The 19,997-nt window shown below is 39.7% G+C and overlaps 1 protein-coding gene across 1 annotated transcript in view; it reads right to left on the bottom strand.

The window, feature by feature from the left end:
• The window catches only part of DPP6 (dipeptidyl peptidase like 6), a 364,672-nt gene that overhangs the window by 112,533 nt on the left and 232,142 nt on the right, over positions 1–19,997 (bottom strand). Inside the window, exons 4-5 of the mRNA XM_042888547.1 lie at positions 16,344–16,438; positions 13,572–13,646 (exon numbers count right to left, since the gene is read on the bottom strand). Of these exons, the coding sequence (XP_042744481.1) occupies positions 13,572–13,646; positions 16,344–16,438 (170 nt within the window). The remainder of the gene's footprint in view (positions 1–13,571; positions 13,647–16,343; positions 16,439–19,997) is intronic.

Consider the following 19,997-nt stretch of genomic DNA (forward strand, 5'->3'; position numbering starts at 1 on the left):
AGATTGAATTTGCGCTTAGTGAGTCACCCTTTGCCTTCATAAAAATCCTTCATGATGCCACTGGTTTTGTTGGGTCTGAGCAGCCTGAAAACTGATGGACCCATCTGTTCTGTTGAGAAGAAATCTTTCATTTCCCCTAATAGGTTGGACTTGCCCTCCAAATGGCTGAAAAGAAAAACCAAGCCCTACAGCTGAGCACTAACTTCTCAGCAATGATTTGTTCAAGTTACAATCTTTCAGAAATACATTCAGGTGAAATTACATTTTTCTTGATTCTCCTATGTATTTGTGATTCAGAGCACAAAGGGCTCCCTCTTGTTGAGTCATAGCTTGTGGGCAGGGAGGTAACAGCCTTTTCTTTTTCTTTTTTTCTCCTGGTGGAGACAGATTGGTCATCATTATTCTCTCTGTTAATAGGCACTCCACAATAACCAACTTTGAATTAGGCTCTGAAAAACCACAGTACCTATTCCTTTTGTGTCATTATCATGAAAAAAAATCATAAATCCACACCTGTATTTTGTACCCTAGACCTGATTATTTGTCAGAACCAAACAACTCAATAAAGCCATATAATTTGAGATCTTTTCAACATTCTCACCTTCCAAATTCATCGTGACACTGACCTACTTTGGTTTTGTCTGAAACAGCAAACTCTCTTATATTGTATTAGACTGTATTATCCCTTTATACTTTATCCCTTCCCAAGCAACATACCTCTAGCACTCACAAGCTGTGTGCCAGCCTGTTGATACAGTCTTCCAAGGAGCACTGCCCATTTCACTTTGTGCCTCAAATAAATTAGGGATACCATGATGAAATGGTATCCTCAAGTGTTTCCTGTGCATCAGTTCAGCTGCCAGCCAAACAACCCACAGCTGTTCCCAACACCTGATTTAGAATGCTCTTACCCCTTCCCAACACCCCATCCAGATGATCAGCCCCACATGCTGTGTGGTCACAGCTGTGGGAAGTGCCCATTGTCAGCATTGTGCCACACCAGGGAGGTCTGAGGAACTTGGGTAAGAGCACAGACAGGGGAAATAGGTCTAGGAAGGAAGGGCATTTAGGAAGGTCAATAGGCATACAGAGCATTTGGCAGATGGTTGCCTTTGCTATAATTGTCTCTCTTCCACAGAAACTAAAAGCATCAAGATCTATACCTGGTGAATGCAGGCGTTATAGTGGAGATCCTTTCTGTTGGGAGGATCTCAATGCAGCAGCTTATTTATGCTTGTATAAAATGATGCTGCCCACACCTAGCAACCCATGTCTCAAGGAGAACTAAGCAGTCAAAGTTTCATCTCTGCTACATCACTGTGAACAAGGCACTGCTCCACTGCTACTCAATGACATATAAAATCAAGAAGCAGCAATTAGGTATCTCCAGAACTAGAAAGAAATTTTAGCAGTTGCTTTGGAAGAAGAGAATGACATCGTCTGCATAAGGGATGGAGAGTGAAAGAACAGGAGAGATCATCAGGAAAAACGTTTGCATGGCTCTATTTTTTAAAATCTTTCAATGATTCATTCAGTTTTCTCTGAGGCTGCAGATTAAATCATTTCAACATGAGTCTGAAGGATCCTAAGGCTGTAAGTTTGTCCTTGCTGTGTGCAGGATGATTGGAGCAGCTCTGCAGCCGTGCAGTACTGTGGATGGCCAGCACTCCTGCCACCCATGCCAGAGAGGCTTCCTTGGAGCAGAAGTGATCTCACATCAAAATGACATCAGGAAGGGATAGCGTATTCATGCCACAGGGTCTAGTTTTTCAGAAGCATTTGTCACCCAAACTCAAGCCATTTATAACAGTGTTATGTTCTGCAGGCAACATGTGCAGTTAACACGTAAATCTCTCCCACAGATGCATGGGGTGTGTGTGTTGGGACTAGCTAATTTTCCAGCTCTTGGCCCAAAGCTCTCTGAACCAGCTAAACCAAAGAATTGCTGCTTCACAAATAGTATCATCTCCAGCGTGCAAGATAATCACAAATAAAGTATGATGGCTGCATCCACTTCAGAAATAGATGGACTGCAGTGCTGTAGGTTAATGCTGCTGCTTCACACTCTACAAACTGATTATCTCTCTGTTATTTCATAATAATAATTCTTGATTAAAAGATATCCATCTGAATTACATGTATAAGAGCTTTATTCTGATGATGATGCCAAGAAGGGAATTTTGATGCCAGCTTTAGTATTTATGCTTCTGTGACATGGTAGAGATAAAGTAAATGCTCTTTTTGTTACAAATACAGCTCCAGAATCAACTTAGGCTCCAGGTATTAACATACAACTCATGTGCCAGATCTCGCCCCTAGGAGAACGTTAATCCAATCTGCCAACTGCTGCTGCACTCTAATACAGCTCTGCCCTGCCAAGCAATTACAAAAACCTCCTTTTGCTCCCAAGCCACCTGTCCCTCACAGTGCTTTACTGGCACCAGCAGCACAAGCAGCCTCTTGCAGTCACTGGCTTAAAGGATGACTGCTCCATTTTCTGCTGGTAAACAAAATGGCAGCTACAAAACACTCCACAGTGCTTTTTGCACCAGCACTTGTGCACTCATTGCTGCTCTGCAACAGGATATCAGGGAGCATTTCCAATCAATTTTTAAGAACTATGTGAATAATGAACTCATTTTGTTTTTGATCTTTTTAAAAACTTCTATCTACATTCACACAACATGGTTCCTTCTCCTGCTTTACAATATGTTAGTGAAAGACTGGATGCACGTTCTCCAAACACTGCACTTGCTTATTTTGAAGTCCTGTTCAGAAACTTGGAAGTGAGAATAAAATTACTGAGAACAAAGTTAGTACATTGATTATGACATACTATACAATAATTCCATCTAAGGAAAAGAATAAAGGGAAAAACAAATAACTTGGCATTATTACCTAATAAGTGTAAGAGTACAAAAGTAGCCTACAACCACATAAAATTTTTAGAAGGAAACAATTTTCCAAAACTGAAGAAACATAAAACCTTCAAGTCTGTACAGTGCCCCACAAACCTGCAACTGTGCTCCTCTTGAAATATCACTGGTCATAATACTGGTCAGCACTAGGTTAGACCTAGAGTCTATTCAATTTGCTGCCTTGTCTTTGAAAGTAGCTCAGTGCAGGTTCAGAAAGACTGTAACTAGCATACAGGTGGTCATCCTTCCCTATAACATTTCCTCAAGCTCTTGGCAGCTTGGAGCTGCTGTTTTCACAGCTGTCTTCCTTGAGGGCTGTCTTTGACATTAAGTTTTCTAGTCATATGCTTTTGCACCTACAACCTCATGTAGCAACACCCTCTTCCAGACAACTGCTCCAAAAGCATGGTTGGGGTGTGGTTCCTCTAATCATCCTCTGGTGTTCATTTTAGCCTACACCCTTCAGAAGCCTACATCCTAGCCTTCAGACCTACATCCTACAGAAGAGTACTTCCAAAGGCAGCCCAGGGAAGCTAATGAAGCTGGAGAGTTTGTGTTGTTCACATCTATATTTACATCACTGACTCTCATCTTTATTGACTTTGGAGGTGCAAGTTGGGGGGCCGAAGGACAGTATGGTAAATCAATGCTTATAAGGAAACATTAGATACTGTCTTCTTTAAATGAAACATTTCTTGAGTTGGGCAGGCTGAATGTGGGGAGACTCTAAAAAACTTCTCTCTGTGGTGTTTACAATCCAATTTATGCAGCTTTGTAGCAATTACATGAAAACCAAGCCAGGAAAATGGGCTGCGTATTTAATATATCTAATTAATTTATTCACTTTTCAATAATTCAATTTAGGTATCAAGCATCCCATGTTCTTTTATTAAAATTTTCTCCTAGCGTATCAAAATTTCTTTCTTACTCTAGCAATTGTGAGGGTGAATACTACAAAGTTAGCACTTTCTCTGAAAGCTTTCATGACATTAATCAGCTCGGGACAGTCTTAGAAGACTCAAAGAAAGGAATCCAAGACAAGAAAGATTTGACCTTCAAATGTCGCTAGAGAGCAGAAGGGAATGAGCACTGAAGTGGTTGTGAAAGGAGAACAAAAAGCACTGAGATATATGCCAGGAACTTTGGTCCAAAAAAGCTCGTTCTTTTAAGCAAAAGATTCGTTTTCCAGTTCCATATGAGATCAGAAGACTCTGAGCTGTATCTGGATGCATGCGTAGGTTTAATTCACCAAAGGCAACATTTCTATTTTCTGAGATACGGAAAATAAACTGGTATCACGTAAGAGACCTCTAGCAGCAGGGTATTTTGTGTGTCATCCTGGCATCTGCAGACATCTTCAGAGGGGTCAATGGATGGTGGCAATGGTGGGTTGGTGGGTATCCCTTCAGAAAGTGAGGGAAGAGGCAGAAAGAAGTACAGAGCATCTCCAGTTCCTTGTGCGCTGCGCATCTGTTCACAGCAAACACTCAACCGGTACTTTTCCACACCTGCACACAAAAGTCTGAGGATTCTTGAACTTAAAGACTTAAAAAGCCCTAGAATTCACTTCCATTTCTAGGAAAATGCTTTTCTTATCTTTTTTTTTTTTTTTTTTTTTTTTTAATTCTTTATTTTTTTCTTTCATGTCGAGAGTAGAAGAAAAACGCATAGAAATTCCCTGTTCCAAATCTGGGTCGTTAGCTGCCCAAGGAGGAATTATAATGATTGGTTTTAACATGGCTCCGATATAAAACGGAGTTCTGCAGGCAGTTAAAGAGATAAAAGGCACTTGTTCAGCATAAACACAAAGCTGGATTGAGGCATGTAACAGCTAAAAAGGAAAACATCTCCATCAGGAGATTTGCATTTCTGAATATAGAGACTTCACTGGGGTGCCATGCATAGCAAAATCTGGTTTTCCAGAAGAGGGCACTAAATATATTTTCATTGATCTAAAATAAATAAATAAGAGAGATCAGAAATCAGAAGAAATAGATCATAAACTCCTGCAGGCCGGGACTGCTTCCTATGTCCTTGCACAGACATCAGAATTAAATTATTTCTGATTTTTGAATTCTAATGCCATTTTTCCATTTTGTATCCTATTCCTAACCTATCTTCTTCCTTAACATTTTAAAACAGCTATCTATAATTATCACAATGCAGTGTAAGTTGGATTCATCCCTTAAAACTTAGGAAGCAAAATTATGCTACAAATAGGAACTCACCCGTCTCTAATTCTAAAGCTCCTTGATGTTGCAGGGAACCTAGCTCTTTATTAAGATCTATTTTTTCAGTAAGTTTTATGTAGCTGTATCTATTTCATTCCTGATAAAGCATGGAAGGCTCCCCTATCTTTCACTCCGATGGTTTCCAATACAAGCACAAGAAAGAAAACGGCAGTGATATATCTGCAGTCTATCTGAGTTTGACTATCTAGGAGACCTTGTACACTTATGTTATCTGTGTTTTATTCAAAAATAAATTTCAGGCTATTTTTAAGGTGCTTTGTGAATTTTGTTAGAACATTATTCTCTGCTAGTCTGTCTGTTCAAGTTAGATCATCTATACACTCAGAATAGACTAGACATCTAGAATGAAAAATGTAAGATTGTTCCAACACAGAAAAAGGTTGGTTTTTTTATTGTGTTGTTTTGCCTTGATTTTTTAAAATTTTCCCTTATCTGTTTGATGAAAATCTCATTTACCAAAGAAAATATTTAGAGAGGAAGACTGCTGATAGCTGATAGCGACACATAACATGCCTCTGTACTCTTGCATGACAGGATAATTATTTCAGATTTTTGATATTTTTCTGTTCTTCCCTGGAACAGTGCACTTGCTTTCCAGTTCACTGACATGCATCTGTGTCTGAGTAAATGTAGGATACAATTTGTTGGCCTCTGCTACATGAGCAACACTTAGTTTGAGGTATTATTTTGTACTCAGTCACATCTGTGCAATTTGTATTGAAGTCTGCCATCATAAATCACGAGGCTTAAAAGTCAGTCCTAACTCCATGCGTTTGTTAGAAGAGAAGCAGTAGTTTAATCCTTTGTTTCTAGTAGGAAATAGTTAAAGCTCCGATGGCATGATCAAAGAATCACAGGATCATTAAAGCTGGCAACACTACTAAGATGTGTCCAGTTGTCAATCCATGGAACAGCTGAAGCCACCATACTGAGATTTTAACGCTCTCCATTCCTTGCAGTCAGTATTTTGTGGTTATAATCCCATTAAACAACACTAGCTAGAATAGACTCAGTAAGAAACCAATATTTAGTGCAATTTTACTGAAACCACTGCTAAACAGGGGGCATATATTAGAAAAACTGGAATGTGGGGGCTGGGGATTGTACTGGGAGGTTTGTCTGTCATTTATGACAAAGACACCACATCATATTTTATGAATGTATTAAGATGATCGTTTCATATATACCACAAGTAACCATAGTGGCTACTCGTGAGAAGCACAAAACCCCACCTTCTACCTTCAAAATTGAGATGATTCTGATCCTACAGTATCTCCTGAGGATGATGCAGAGAGAACCAGTCCTACATTTAAGTGAAAACATTCTTTCCCTGGATAATAACCACAAGAGGCCTCCATCCACTCATTTTTCTTTTTACAATGACAAGTTCTTAATTCCTCTTGTCCCTACTGTGTAAGGAACTCAACTACCAAAATGTCCTTGCAATTCACGTAGGACTGCCCAGCCCCTATCTACCTCCTTATTTTAGCTGTATTTCTTTTCTCAACTTTTCTCGGATATACCATGTCAAAGCAGAAGGATTGTTTTTAAGAGCAAAGAACCATTTAGGCCACAGAAAGGAACACATTTTCTGCTGGAGCTTTGTAGGGATTTGAAATGAACCACAAGTTTCCTCCAAAATTAATAAGAAAGAAGCTTGACCACTCTTCTTCCCGTGTTAGTCGAAAACTGGTGCTGACCACTACTAACATGAAATGTTGGTTACTCTGTGGTTTCTCCTGAAAGAAGATGCAGGATTAAAGCTCTCACTAATTGGCATTCCACCATTCTTTGCCTGCATCCAAAAGTTTCTATTCCACACACACCACATAAGAGAAGTTGCAGAGTAATCACTGCAGTAAGAACAAATAATCTCACCACGTGATGATATGTTTACTCAATTACAATGTGTATCCACCCTCCCATGGTGAGAATTTATAATTTTTGAAGCGTGTGCAGCAAACAAAAGATTTGTGATTGCAATCGCTCAGCAGTCAAAGACACAAATGAGGACACCTGAGCAGACAGTTTGCACAACTCTCCAATAGTTCTAAAAATCCATAAATCCCTCCAGAGCTGTGTGGCAAACCTCCCAGTCCCTTTCTGCTATGGAAGACAATAAAATACTAATTAGGCTGAACCAATTGCTGATAGCAACACACAACAGAAGAACTTGATACATCGGTATGTCTGACAGAGATATTGCTACCTGAACACAGGCATCCCCAGGAAAGTGTCCCAGTTATTCAGGTTTTATTTCCAGCTGTGGTTTATTTAATCCAAGGTGATTGCGCAGCACAGTGTTTTGGGTGAGCTGCACACGTCCAGGTCTGACAGTGCAGAAAAGTAAATGCAAACGGAGAAATGATCTTCAGTCAACCTTCTCCAATGCCTTTGAAAATGTTCTTTTCTCTATCCTGTTGCTATTCAGCCCACACTGAAAACGACAGTTTAGGGAATTTATTCATGGTGGTTTTGAGATTTGAAAAGATAAGGAGTCTTTCACAAAGGGTATTTTAAGAAGAACAGATTCATAATTAAAAGAAATGACAACACACTCTCCATTTAACATAAATGAATGCTTCCAAATTTTCTCAAACAGCTGCTGCTTCAGCTTCAAATCCAGAGTAAACCATCACCCAGAAAATTAACCTCAGTTGTGTTCTTGAGACTTTCTTGTTAATACAGCACTTCTAGACGCACAACTCTTAGCTTTTGTTATGTAAATGAAGCTGGAGCACTTCTTATCATGGTCACTACAAACAGGACAAAAAATGCACTGTTAGACAAGGATATTTGCTGTACTGATCTTGGCTTCTGAAGTAATGTGACTCAAAACAGGAGAGAATTACAGAGCTGGAGGGTTTGGAAGAAACGTCTAGAGATCACCCAGTCCAACCCCTGCTAAAGCGGTTCCATGCACAGGAAAGTCTCCAGAGAGGTCCTGGATATCTCTGGAGGAGACTCTGCAACCTCTCTGGAAAGCCTGTTCCAGCATTCTGTCACTCTCACAGTAAATAGCTTCTTCCTTGTGTTAGTATGGAACTTCCTATTTTCCAGTTTCTGCCCACTGCCCCTTGTTCTACTGTGATGAGATCCCCTCTCAGCCTTTCCTCTGCCCATCCCCAGGTCTCTCAGCCTTTCCTGATAACGGAGATGCTCCAGGTCCTTAACCATTTTTGCATCCCTCCACTGGACTCTATTCCAGAGTGCTCCTGGTGTGGCCTCACCAGGGCAGAGTAGAGGGGAAGGATCACCTTCCTCCATCTGCTGCCTGGATCGCTTGATGTACCCTAATATACCATTGGCCTTCTTAGCCACAAGGGCGCACTGCTGGCTCATGGCCAGCCTGCCGCTCACCAGGACACCCAGGTCCTTCTTCACAGAGCTCCTTTCCAGCAGGTCAGCCCCTAACCTGTACAGGTGTATGTGGTTATTCCTCCCCAGGTGTTGGACTCTACACTTTCAGGTCTGGCTCTCCAGAATCACCTGGCGAAAACTCCACATTGGCATGCTCATAAAAATGGCATGCTTTCAGAAGTTGTGAGCATTTAATTGAAATATTAAATAATATCTGAAAGGTATTAGTAATATTTATTCTATAGGAATCAGTTGAAGATATCATTTTTATGAAAGGACTGAAGGTTTAGCAAATCATAATAGGTTCAATGAGTCCAGTAGTTCCACTAATTCACTAAGAACTTATTGACCACAGCCCTCCAGTGAATCAAAAAAAGATACTTTGCTTGAAGATGTGCACAAGAATACACATGCACAGATTGAACAATAGAAGAACATTTTAACTAACAGAAGTTTTACATTTCTAGGACTGATTTTTTTTCCTTCTTCTTATGTTATAACTGCAGCAACAGATTTTATGCTACTAATGGCAAACATTCTCTCGAGTAAACAGAGTTACAGCGCATTAAGCTTGGAAATGCCAATGACTTGGGAAACTAGATTTAGCCACCAGCCTTCGATAATGTTCAGCACCTCCAGTATATTGTGCAGCTTTGCAATTGAGAAGAAGCCTTTTGGTTTATGAGCAACAAAGATTCAACGCTGCATGTATATGAAAAAAAGAGTATAAAAATGAAAATTATAAGCTTTTCTAATTAAAACTCTCTGAAAACTCTACTAGTTTACACAGTTATCAAAAATGTTATAAACTGCTAAAACAGCTGTCTTGATTTTATGGAGCTACTCTAACTGCTCACTTTACCTAGTACAAACACTGTACACTATCACTGCTTCTGAAAATGAAGTTGGGTTGGAATGGTAAATAAATTTGAATTACATTTATTGCCACAGAAAGAAAACAAGTGTAAACAGATCTATTTCTAGCACTGGTAAACGTTTCAATTAAGTAATACATTTTCAGAGCTAAAATATTAGTATTACTGTTGATAACTATGACAGTATCTAATTTTCGGAGGCATATTTATCATAATAATAGTGCTCACCTAACTCAAAGGATGTTTGGAGAAGTCATTAATATTTATGCCTATTAGTGTTTTGGAAATAACAAGTATTATATTATTTTAATTTTTACATGCTTAATTAAAGCAATGATGAGGCTGTAATTGGAGTGACAACCACAAAGTCTGTTCATTCTACATAACAACCACATTTGGACAAATAATAAAAAATACAACAGCTATAATAATATCCTGCATTTGAAAAATAACTGTTTTTTAGTTCCTTCATTTACTCAGTACAAAATCTAGGGTTTGAGATAGGTCTTCTGAGGTCTCCTTGGTGTCACCTCTCTCAGCTCCTCTGCCTTCTCTCATCCTTCAGTTGTTCTTCCAAAACCCATCCAAATTCTCCACCCAAGCAAAGCCCTCTTTAATGAAGCAAAATTCAGTTGTGTCTTAAATCCTCAGCAGGATACTTGCCTCTGGCTCAGGAACTACAATGAATCTCTGCCTAAAGGACCAACCAAAAAGCAACACCATCAATCACTTGTAAGTCATCGTGGCACCCATGGCAACAGGCAGGATGGAAGGAAATACGAAGCTCATCACAGAAACTATTCTAAGAAAAATGCAGTTGGACCTTCTTTAATTATAATGATGATTAATTCTTTGCAGCTTTCAGCATTATAAAAATGCATTCCTTTAACTTGAAAATAGGTAATAGCGTCTGTTGTATCAGCTATGAAAGTCTTGAAGCCCTAATTGTTGTTGTTCAGAAGACTTAGCAATTTGCTGTGAATTAATCAGCCAGGATTTCTTGTATGTAATTGCTCTCAACGACTTTGCACACAGTAACAGACTGGTAAATTGGAAAAGAAGAATGAACAGCTTTAAGAAGAATGTTGGCCACTTTAATTCCTCTCCTGCACTCTGACGACAGCTATTCATAACAAAGCCAATTAAATATTCTCTATTTAAAGTCTCACCGTGTCACTCCAGAAAATCACTTTTCTTCTCGTTTACTTTTCTCTGCTACTTTTATCACCATTACACAACACACAAATTACACTACCACAGAAACCTACTCAAGCCCATGCCTGGTGGCTTTCTCCTGGCACCAGGTTCCAGATGGTACAGCTGCGGCCCACTCTAATAGGATGCTATGGCTCATCCCCAATTTACTTATGTGGAATTACTGAGCAATGTGGGTACAGCCCCCTACATATTTTGGTGAATGACAATTTGAAATCAGTTTCTCCATGGGTGCATTTGCTCCCCAGTTCTTCCCCAGAACTTTACCCTGTGGTTTCATTTGCAGCCTGCAGCTTGTTTTAGTGTAAGGAAACAAGAACAAGACAACAATTTGTCTTGTTTTAAAGACAAAGAAGCCTGGCATCTTCCCCTATGATCTTTCAAAAGAAATCTGTGGTCAGGGTGGAACAAGCTCCCTATTAGTACAAGGCTTAGGCAGAATACTGCTGAAAGACTGAAGTTCCAGAAATAGAAACAATGGAAAAATGAGCTGAGCAGCCTGGCTGGTCACAATGCACCCACAGCAGCCCCACAGCTATCTGCTGAGCAACCTCCTCATACCAGGGCTGCTCTGAAAGTAATGCTTCCTACTTTACGATGTTGGCCCATGATGTCACAGGCAGATGCTGATGGTATGGCAGTAAAGTCTGAACACGCTTGACAATATTCCATTACATTTTGTTGCTGGGTGACAGATGGCAGCAGAAGGGCGGTCTGACACAATTGTGTCTGACATGGAAGTGCCTATGAAGCAAAGATGTGGAACCAAATTCCTCCATGTGGAAAAAATGGCACCCACTGACATTCATCAATGCTTGCTGAACATTTATGGAGACCAAACAGTGGATGTCAGCACAGTGAGGTGGTGAGTGGTACATTTCAGCAGTGGTAACAGCAGTGTGAAAGAAAAGCCAGGTTCCAGTCAGCCATGAACAGCTGTCCCAACACAAAATGAAGAGCATCTCCATCAGCTGATCAATATGGACTGGGTGGTGACTATGTTGAAATAGAGTGTTTTGCAGCTGAGAATTTGCTCTATTAAACACTGCTATTGTACTCTTGGCAGCTGTTGTAGTTCCCATGGAAATAAACAGTAACATATGTATTATGTATATTAAAATATCATGCATTCATGTAGATGCAGTAAATGTGTAAAAATAATTACAGTATCCCATCACCACTATTTCTATCACAAATCCAAAAGGAAATCATACAAGCCTCTACAAAGAAACCTAACTCTATCCCAGACAAAAACATGGCACACTTATACTCACAAGCATACAGAAGGCAGCACACAGTCCTTGTAAGTGGAGAAAAATAAAGCAATATTTTCAGACATCTATTAAAAAAGCCATACACAATAGGCTCAAGAAGTTTCTTTTTGAAAGTATTTGTAGAATTAAACTTCAAAGAAATGTCCTTTGACAACATATTTCCTGAAATTTCCTTCTGACTTTGCAACAAGGACAACTGCCCAAGGCTTTGCTAATCAATTTCTTGTGCTGTTGAAAACAGCGTAATTTGAATTTTGGCCAAGAACGTATTTTGAAACATAGAAAATGTGAAAAGCTTGATCACTATTATATAGTCATAGTCTGCATATCAAGACAGAAGAGGGATGAGTAAATAATTTAGCAGTGATTGCAACTTTAATAAATACAAATAACTACCCAATATGGCTTACTAACCCTCTATAAGTACACTTCTTCACAAGCATGGATCTTAAAGGGGGAACAAAAAAAAAAGATTTTTTTCATTTAGTTTTGTTTCAGAAAAGTGTTTTGGGAATTCTTGCTATCAGAAACTCACATATGAACCCCTGAGGAATTTTCTGTGTTTTTGCACATAGTACACATCTAGTCACATCCTGAAATCTTCTTCCCAAACTTTCCCTTTCCACCTTGGGCTTTCCTTTCCCAAGGAAGGGTTTATGAGTTATTCCTGAAGTTTACATTACAGTTTTATTTGACCTTTTCCTAGCAGCAGGCATTGTTCTCCAAACCATTACACTACTGTGAGTCAGGAATAACCCCAATGATGACAGCAGAGAAATCAGATGGGCAACAGGATGACAAACTCTACTACCCAAGGACCCACAAATTTCCTTTGGTTAGCAGCTCAAACCAGATTTATTGTATGGAAAAGGACTTGCAGTTGCTAGTGAATGAATTATTTTCATTTTGAGGAATTGGTGCATTCCTAAATTATGGAAATAGAATGTATGGGGCTTACAGTTTATCCAAGTGATACAACATAGCCATCATTCAAATTCTTTCAGATCTTACACCAGCAGTATTTTAAAAGAAAATAAATATTATTCATGCCTAAGAACTGCTTTCCTTGCGCCTGGTGCTTTAGTTATTTAAAAATGACTCATTATACTTTTCTCTTTTGAAGTTTGGTAGAAAAGAATTACCCTAATCTAAAACTCAGAAGTAACCCAATGGTGATTTCTTACAAATGATTTATACCAAAACCTCCGAAGAAAAGGATTTATAATGGAAGTGATAGCTCAGCCCTAACTGCAGTACTGGGAACAGTGACACCATAATTAATGTATTATTTCAGTTGTGGGAGACACTGACAGTTGCTTTTTGTTCTTGGGAAGAAATTTATAGCGTGACTGAAAAAAAAATTACACAGAAGAGGAATAGAAATCCTTGTAGCAAAGACATGTCCTTACAACTCTCCTCCCAAAGCTTACAAAATTCGGGCAATGACAGTGTTTCCTCCGTGCTGTAATTTATACCTTTCTCCTCTACTAGATGGCAGTGTGACATGCTTTCAGAATATCCAAGTGAGAGGTTTTCTTTCTTTGTTTCATTAGAGGCAATTAATTTAAAATACCATTTTACTGACATAGATTTGGGAAAAAAAAAAAAATCAGGAAAAGAAAAAAAAAGTGAGGCTACCAGTCACTTTGTGCTCCGAAATCACATCTGTTTACTTACTGGTTCAACATCAAAAGCAAAAAGTGCGTATTCCCGGTCAGGTGACACTTCATATCGAACGGCCTTCAAGGAAACCTAGAAAATAAACCAGACATTAAAATTATTTTTTTTATTTTCAGTTTTTGAGCTGTCCTTATATAGATGAAGATTACTGCCAGACTAAGCATCTTGAAAAACAACATCTTGTATCTCTTTAAAGCAAACAAACAAACAAACAAAAAAACAACAGAAAATTTATGCAGGCAAATGTATGTTTCCGTAAGAGAAAAGATAACCACACTACGACACAGACCAGACAGCTTCCTCAGGAAAGTTCTCCTTCCAAATCCATTGCACAGAGGCTGGTGGACAGCAGGTAGAGGAAAAAATGTGGTAAACAACTTAATTCCCTCATTCCCTGCAGTCACTGGCCACAGTGCTGGAGGTAGCAAGCAGTAAATACCCATCAGAACAAATTAATAGTAAGAAGACACCACTGCCTATCCCAGTTAAGACAACACTGAGGAATCCTAAAGCTGTTTTCCCCAGTCAAGAAAGTTTTTGGTATAGTGTGGTGATTCAGTTTTCCTTGTGCATCCTGATCTGAACTCTGTAAAACGCTGCACTGTGAGTCTTGCTAACGAGAATAGATGCCAGAATATCTCAGACTTGTCATGAATTCTCCCTGCTGCACTTCTCTTTTGTGTAGTGCAGACATCCCTTCTCCTTTCCAGTGTGCTTCACAACATACAGTGCCAATACACACGGCACCAGAGAGAGGTGCTGCCAATACAACACTCATCCACTGTCTTTTAAAGCTCTTAAATCCTGTCCCCTCACCTAATAAACTGGCTTCAAGTCACTGAGATATTCTCTGGTAGCAGAATGGGAGGGGGAAGTTGGACTTAAGGGAAATGTACAGCATCCCATGAAAAGAGACCTCCCCAGCATGAGCAGAGTGGAAGGGGCATGAGGTGGGACAACGACAGCGGGGACCGATGGGCCACTGTGGTTCAGAGTGAAGGCACGTCTTGTTTGCTGATATATTACTGACACAGAGAAAGGAAAACACTCCAAGGCAGCAGAAGTTATTCTGACCTGAGGCTGGCAAGGAAGAGGACAAATACAGTGTGACAGAAAGAGGTATTACAGCAGCTCTTACTAGAACTTTTGGGATGAACGCGGAGGTGATGTTGTGCAGATTTGTTTATCTAGAGGACAGAGGAGCAGGGGTAGAGCAGGCAGCAGGAAAGCTGTAACACTGAAGAGTAGGGTTATCTTGTAACACTGCACTTTTCTTGTGATTGGTAAAAATTAAAAATGAGAGGAATAAAAGAGAGAAGAAATGGAATTAGCCCGACTACAGCAGACCTTCTTGTTAGTGGAGTGAACCCATGGAGAAAAGGCAATACATAACAGATAGAAGAATCACCATTACATCAAACTGGAGAAAGCCAGAGATCAACAGATCCTGGTTCTAGTCAGCATATTGCACTGATTCGTTTTATCTAGGATGGGTATATTTTACAACATTCATCTGTGCTGCCCTACTGGCCCTAGGTTACTGACACTTCATGTCGTGGTCTGTTAGGTTGACAAAAAAATGAAAGAAAAAAAGAACAGAACACCAGAAGAAAGGGGTTATACTCTGTTTAAAAAAAAAGAAAGAAAACAAAAAAGATTGCTTGCATGGTGTAGCAAAAGTTAAATGGCAGGATGTGACGTTTAAGGTTGAGTCCTGCAGTAATAATTCAGTGATGAATTCCTTGTCTCATTAAAATAAAATACTGTACTCTAGCCTACACTCTAACTCTACTCTATATGAGTCATGTACTCAGGTTTACTGCATAATAAGCTCAACCTAGAATTCAGTTTTAAAATTTTCTTGTTCATTTAGTTCTATTTTTTGAGACCAAGTCAAGTCTGCAGTTTTCTGGAGACCTTGGGTCATTGATAGTCTGTTAGCTATTCTGTACTTCTGGACTTTTGCAATGATATTACACAAAAACCAAACCAAACCAAACAATGAACAAACCTCCAATCTGACTAAAATTGGAAGGAAGTGATGCAATTTTACCAGAACAACATGATTTATATCTCACAGCTGGAACAAACATAAGAATATTTAACCTCAGGAATTCGTTTTTTAAAGGATATTTTGCAAACACTCCGACATTTAATCTTCTAGCACAAAGCTGACTTCATCTGCTACACAAAAATGATGCTTCCTTTTTATAAATGATGCACTGTTTTAACTGTGAATTTATTTTATTTCCATTCATTCTCATAAGAGTCTACTAACTTCTTTCCCCAGTAATTACTTGGGGTTTCTGCCATATGCAACCCATTACTACTCATCATCGCTACTCATTAACAACACTGAAATCACATTACAAACGTTAGGCAAGAAAAATCATTAAATCCACAAGTTAAAAAATAAGCATTTACATGGAGTAATGTGAAGAATGCTACCAACAGACAGTAAATAGAATCGTTTTTTTTTCTATTAAGCATGCAAAGACCAGAATTATGTACCTTCCAATTATATGTCATATGCAAGACTAACTTCAAATATCTATATGATACTTTCCTGTAGTATAAAAGAAACTGAGCTTGCAGTATAATAATGAAAACTGGAGCTGAATTTCAAATTATTGGCTGCTGCTTAGCTCACAGCATTACCAGCGTATTGTTTCTCCTTGACAACGCAGGGTTGAAACCCAAGTCATTCTCTGTTTTTCTGATCCAACTGCAAGAAAACTGAAATTATGGTCATTAATAGAAAATACTTACAATTTTTTTGTTTTCTATTAATACTGTTGAATTGTTAGTTTCAACATTCCTCAGAATCACTGTGCCATTCTGGTTTCGATAAATGAATTCATTATCTGCGAGGAGAAAAAGAAAATATCATTAAGGAAGTCTGATATTGTCTGTCTGTGTGGAACCCAACAATGCACTTGATTCAAAAGGACTGCTGGGAGCCTTCCTGTAAAGAGCATAGATTTTCTAATTCAGCTACTGCTTTAACGTTAAGGTGGCTTGGAGGATAGCCATCAAACTGTTTGTCATATTGTCATATTATTAGTGTAGAAAAACAAGGTCAGAAAATATTCCTTGCACTGAAAGGTTTCCAAGATCCTTAATATATATTACATCAGATGCCTGGAAAGTCCCTGAAGGCTAAAGGCAACTTACTTTTTGACACAGCATATTTTTGAAGCTGGTTTTGTACAGATCTTCTGACTCTGCTGCTTGTCCTAATACCAGAAGGAGATTCATGGGAAGAAATGTCTATTTTCACATGCACCATGACAAATCACCTTACTCTTGTTGCACTTTGGGACTACCTCAGCACCCAGGATGTCTGCACAAGGACAAGAATCCTGCAGCAGGAGTAGCTCAGGCAGTCTCCAGCCCTCAAGAGCTCAAAACCTACTACAGAAAGGCTGGGATGGCATATGAAAGAGACTCCAAATGAGAGTTGGGTGGCAGGTCGAAGGTTCAGGATGAAAAAACATTACAACAATAGGGGGCAGTGATCTTGTCAGATGTCATAAACTGAAGTTCATGTCTGATATGTGCTTGCATGCACTGCCCCACAGATAAAAGATGAAACCGAAGTCACAAGCATGTTGTCATGAAAGGATTCAGCAGTTCTTCCAGACACAGAAGTAGGGTTACTGCGTTTTTAGCAACCTAGCTAAACTAACATAGAGAACTGATGGGTCCTACCCAACATCTGCCTTTGGCTTCAGGTAGGGAAACCATCCCTCGCTGTGTCTGCCTCAGGGTGATGTCATGGTGCATCCCACAAGTCTTAGGGACAGATGAATGATTAAGCATAACCCATGGGTTGTCCAGGGATGAGTCAAAGGCGGCATGTTCCTTCCTTACCCATATGTCAGACTTCTTATCAATTTCAAACTCATGATGACCAGTCATTATCCATCTCTGTAAACTACTTTGTATGTGCAGATGTAAAGTTTCTGCACAGTACTTATTCATAAGAAAACAGTCACCACCTACACATCACTGGTTTACAACAACAACAACAACAAAAGGAAAAAATCTATTTTGAGAATAAGGTGAAGCAAATTCTTTGGGGGCAGAGTCCTGATTGTATTTTTAATCTGTAAATGTACTGACGGAAGAACTAGGACAGACATCCAAAAAGTTTTAAGCATGGAGAACGTAAGTAGGCAATGCTAATTTCCTGCCTCTTCCAAAATAAATATTAGGAGGCATTAAATGATGCCACCCAGTGACAGGTTCAACACAAATAAAAGGGATTATTTCTTCACACAGAAGGTAGTCAAGTGGTGGACATTGTGGTCTCAGAGTAAAGCAGTTTAGCAGAGTAAAGCAGGATTTAGAAAAATGGATGAAAAATCCAGGAAAGATTATAGGCCTTGAGGGGAGACACTTTTTGGAAAGTCCCTGAATCTCAGAATCATAGAATTGCTTGGGTTGGAAAAGACCTTAAAGATCATCAAGTCCAACCACAACCCAACCATACTACCCAAACTCTAACAACCCTTGCTAAATCATGTCCCTGAGCACCACAACCAAATGGTTTTTAAACACATCCAGGGATGGTGACTCAACCACCTCCCTGGGGAGCCTATTCCAGCGCTTAACAACCCTTTCTGAAAAGAAGATTTTCCTAATATCCAACCTAAACTTACCCTGGTGCAAATTAAGGCCATTTCCCCTCGACCTGGCACCAGTGAGAAAAGACCAACCCCCTCTCACTGTAAGCACCTTTCAGGTATTGGAAGAGAGCAGTAAGGTCTCCCCTCAGCCTCCTTTTCCCCAAACTAAACAGCCCCAGTTCCTTCAGTCTCTCTTCATAGGGCACATTCTCCAAGCCCTTCATCAGCCTCGTTGCCCTTCTTTGGACCTGCTCCAGCACCTCAATGTCCTTTCTGTACGGAAGTGCCCAAAACTGAACACAGTACTGGAGATGAAGCCTCACAAGTGCTGAGTACAGGGGCAGAATTACTTCCCTAATCCTGCTCACCACAACTCCTGATACAAGCCAGGATGCCACTGGCCTTCTTGGCCACCTGGGCACATATTCAGCTGATTGTCCGTCAGTACACCAAGGTCCCTTTCCACCATCAGGCAGCTTTCCAGCCACTTCTCCCCAAGCCTGTAGGGTTGCCTGGGGTTACTGTGAGCAAAATGCAGGACCTGACACTTGGCCCTATTGAAACTCATACAGTTTGCCTTGGCCCATCGATCCAGTCTGTCCAGGTCCCTCTGTAGTGCCCTTCTCCCCTCAGGCAGATCAGCACTCCCTCCCAACTTGGTGTTGTCTGCAAACTTACTGAGAGTGCACTCAATCCCCTCATCAAGATCGTTAATGAAGATGTTAAATAGAAGCTGTCCTAGTACTGAGCTCTGGGGGGCACCACTTGTGACCGGCAGCCACCTGGATTTAACTCCATTGAATGAGAGATTTGTGTTGACCAGAAGCATGTTCCAAATTACTGCCATGAGAAATGATGTACTCTTAAAAATCTTTCCTAAGCATCTGCTTGTGTCCCCAGCCAGACACCAGCACAGATGATGTCTGGGGTCTGATCCAGCACTGCTTATTTACAACTTCAACTTCCAGCTTCTGTGATAGGTCATGAAGAAAAACTTTTGTGCCAACAATTTTTTGCAGTATTTCAATAAAATATATTAATACACTCTACATATATTTCTCGTTTATACACGTATTCTTAGGCCATTAAGGCTGAAGCATCATTTGTTAAGAGAGGAAAATGTAGTCCAAATTTGTATTCTCAGGTATCCTTGAAAAACGGAATAACTAAGCTCATTATCAAGCATTCTGAGAAAGATTACCGTTTTAATAATCATCCTATGTCAGCAACAGCAGTTGTTTTCCAATTACATTTTAAATTCTAGGTAGGAAAAAAGCTCATTTTAAATACAGCCAGTAAAGCATCTGGATAATTGTAATACTGTCAGAATACCTCTTAATTGCAGGAAAACCTGGCCATGAATGCTTGCCCTCAGCTCTAAGTTCAAGACACGAGAGAAGCATCTTGTTAAGCCAATGAGTCAGTGGCCTGTTAATACCTTGTGATTTTTTCTTGAGCATCACTTGATCTGATGGAAATTATATTACTGCTCCCAGTTACGTCGCTACCACACTTCTATTCCTCCCTAAAATCCTGCTTGGAGATACTGCAAAAAGTAACACTTCCATAATGTGTGAAACTTCAAGATCATTACATGGAAGCTACTATAGAGTTGGAATCAGGAAGTGAAAGGCCTTTTTGTTATTTCTTAAAGTGTAATGAGCTTAAAATCAGCCACTAATCTACTGCGCATACTTCTGATACGAATAGGGAAGAACAAATGAAGCAGTGCAGATTTGTTAGGGCAGTAAATCTTGCTGTTATATTCAATATGAGCCATCAACGCAGTGTC

Source organism: Lagopus leucura, unplaced genomic scaffold (genome assembly GCF_019238085.1).
Source record: "Lagopus leucura isolate 7727_CA_CO unplaced genomic scaffold, USGS_WTPT01 Super-Scaffold_100157, whole genome shotgun sequence".
NCBI classification, from domain to species: domain Eukaryota; kingdom Metazoa; phylum Chordata; class Aves; order Galliformes; family Phasianidae; genus Lagopus; species Lagopus leucura.